A 1,908-nucleotide genomic window follows, 5' to 3' on the forward strand; every position below is an offset into this window, starting at 1 on the left:
AGCTCAAACCACTACAGCAGCTACAACTGCTACCACGCCAGGTACAACATCGACAGCATCAACTGTAACAACAACCACAGCCGCTGGAACTACTGCAACACCAGCTACAACAACCACTATAGCAGCTACAACAAGTACCACAGCGACACCAACAACTATTACAGCCGCTCAAACCACTACAGCAGCTACAACTGCTACCACACCAGTTACAACATTGGCAACATCAGCTCCAATGACCACCACAGCTGCTGCAACTACTGCAACACCAGGTACAACAACTACTACAGCAGCTCAAACCACTACAGCAGCTACAACTGCTACCACACCAGTTACAACATCGACAACATCAGCTCCAACGACCACCACAGCTGCTGCAACTACCACCACAGCTGCTGCAACAAGTACCACAGCGGCACCAACAACTACTACGGCAGCTCAAACCACCACAGCAGCTTCAGCTACTACCACGCCAGCTACAACAATTACTACAGCATCTACAAAAATCACTACACTAGCTACAACATCGACAAAAGCTGGTCCAACAACCAACACAGCACTTTCCACAACAATATCATCAGCTCCTACAACTACTAGATCAGCTCAAACAACGACCACAGCAGATGCTTCTGCAACAACTAACCCTAACCCTGCACCCACAAATACAACTGCTCCAACAACCACCAGAACAGCTGCAACAACAACATCTGCTCAAACAATCACCACTGCAGCTCCAATAATAATCTCATCTGCAACTATTGCAACTGCTACAGCAACCACGACAAGAAGCCCAGCTCTTACCACAATTGCTCCAATAACTATCACAGCAGCTTCAACAACTTCCACTCTCAGTTCAATAAGTACAACAACAGCAACAACAACCACATCTGGGGCCACAACCGCCAGGTCTCTGGCAACTAGATTTGTTGTTTTCAGATCCATTCAGAGCACTTTTACAAAGGACTTGTTGGATTCATTATCCGAAGCTTTTAAGAATCGATCTTCATTAATAAAGAGACAGGTAAGTCTTTCCCTTTCTCAAAAATCCTGGTGAATAGCAATTTTTAAAAAGTTGATGCAGAATGTGAAGTTTTTTGGGTTTTTTGGGGGTTTTTTGGGGGGGGGGGGTTGTGTGTGTTTTTAAAAAAAGGGGGTGTGCCGATACTTCACAGAAATCTGCAGATAACCATAAAACCACAGAGCCGCTTATCAGTTACCACAAGACAAATACAAGTTATGTTCATATACAGTATAACTGAAAGCCCCTTATGGGTCTTTGTCTGACTTAGTTCTGATATACTGTGACTTCTGCATGAACTCAGATAATATTGGTAAGAAGGAAATTATGGTAACACATATGCACCACAGAAAGCATATTAAAAATAATTGCAGGCTTTCCAGCTTAGCATATTTTCCATCAAAGTGGCCACTGTGGCTTTCTTGGTTTCTTGGCCATCGCCCTCATTGTGGCAGACCTGGGCTGGGGAAAAGGGACTCACGCAAAACACCAACAGAAACAGGGTGAGTGACTCATGTGAGCCTAATGTTCCTTTAAAACAACAAATTATTGAAATTATTATTGGCAGGAATGACTCAAAAGATTTCTTTCACATTTGACCAAATACTTTACATGTCCTGTGCCTCTGCCTACTAAAATGTCTGTTTCAATTTCAAGCATTTCAAGGACACAGAAACCCTATTAACCAAATTGAACAGTTGGTCAAAGTTGGGAAATGTTTTTGACTCACATGCCTTTCAAATGACAATATCTAAGACAGGAACAAACTCAACAGCAAACACCTGTACCTGTAGACACAGGTAATATTAAATAAGCTTGTGATCATTGCCCTGTTCTATGACCCAGTTTCAGTTATGCAGCAGGATGGCTGTTGCGTGACAGACAGACAGACA

General features: G+C 43.1%; 1 protein-coding gene across 1 annotated transcript in view; it reads left to right on the forward strand.

Annotated features, from left to right (window-relative positions):
- The first annotated feature begins 6 nt into the window (after positions 1–6).
- The window catches only part of LOC102202097 (cell wall protein DAN4-like), a 4,159-nt gene continuing 2,257 nt past the window's right edge, over positions 7–1,908 (forward strand). Inside the window, exon 1 of the mRNA XM_005754169.1 lies at positions 7–1,018. Coding sequence (XP_005754226.1) covers positions 233–1,018 — 786 coding nt within the window. The 5' untranslated portion in view covers positions 7–232. The remainder of the gene's footprint in view (positions 1,019–1,908) is intronic.

The sequence above is a fragment of the Pundamilia nyererei genome, unplaced genomic scaffold (genome assembly GCF_000239375.1).
Source record: "Pundamilia nyererei isolate P.nyererei 1_Seehausen unplaced genomic scaffold, PunNye1.0 scaffold00515, whole genome shotgun sequence".
Lineage (NCBI taxonomy): Eukaryota > Metazoa > Chordata > Actinopteri > Cichliformes > Cichlidae > Pundamilia > Pundamilia nyererei.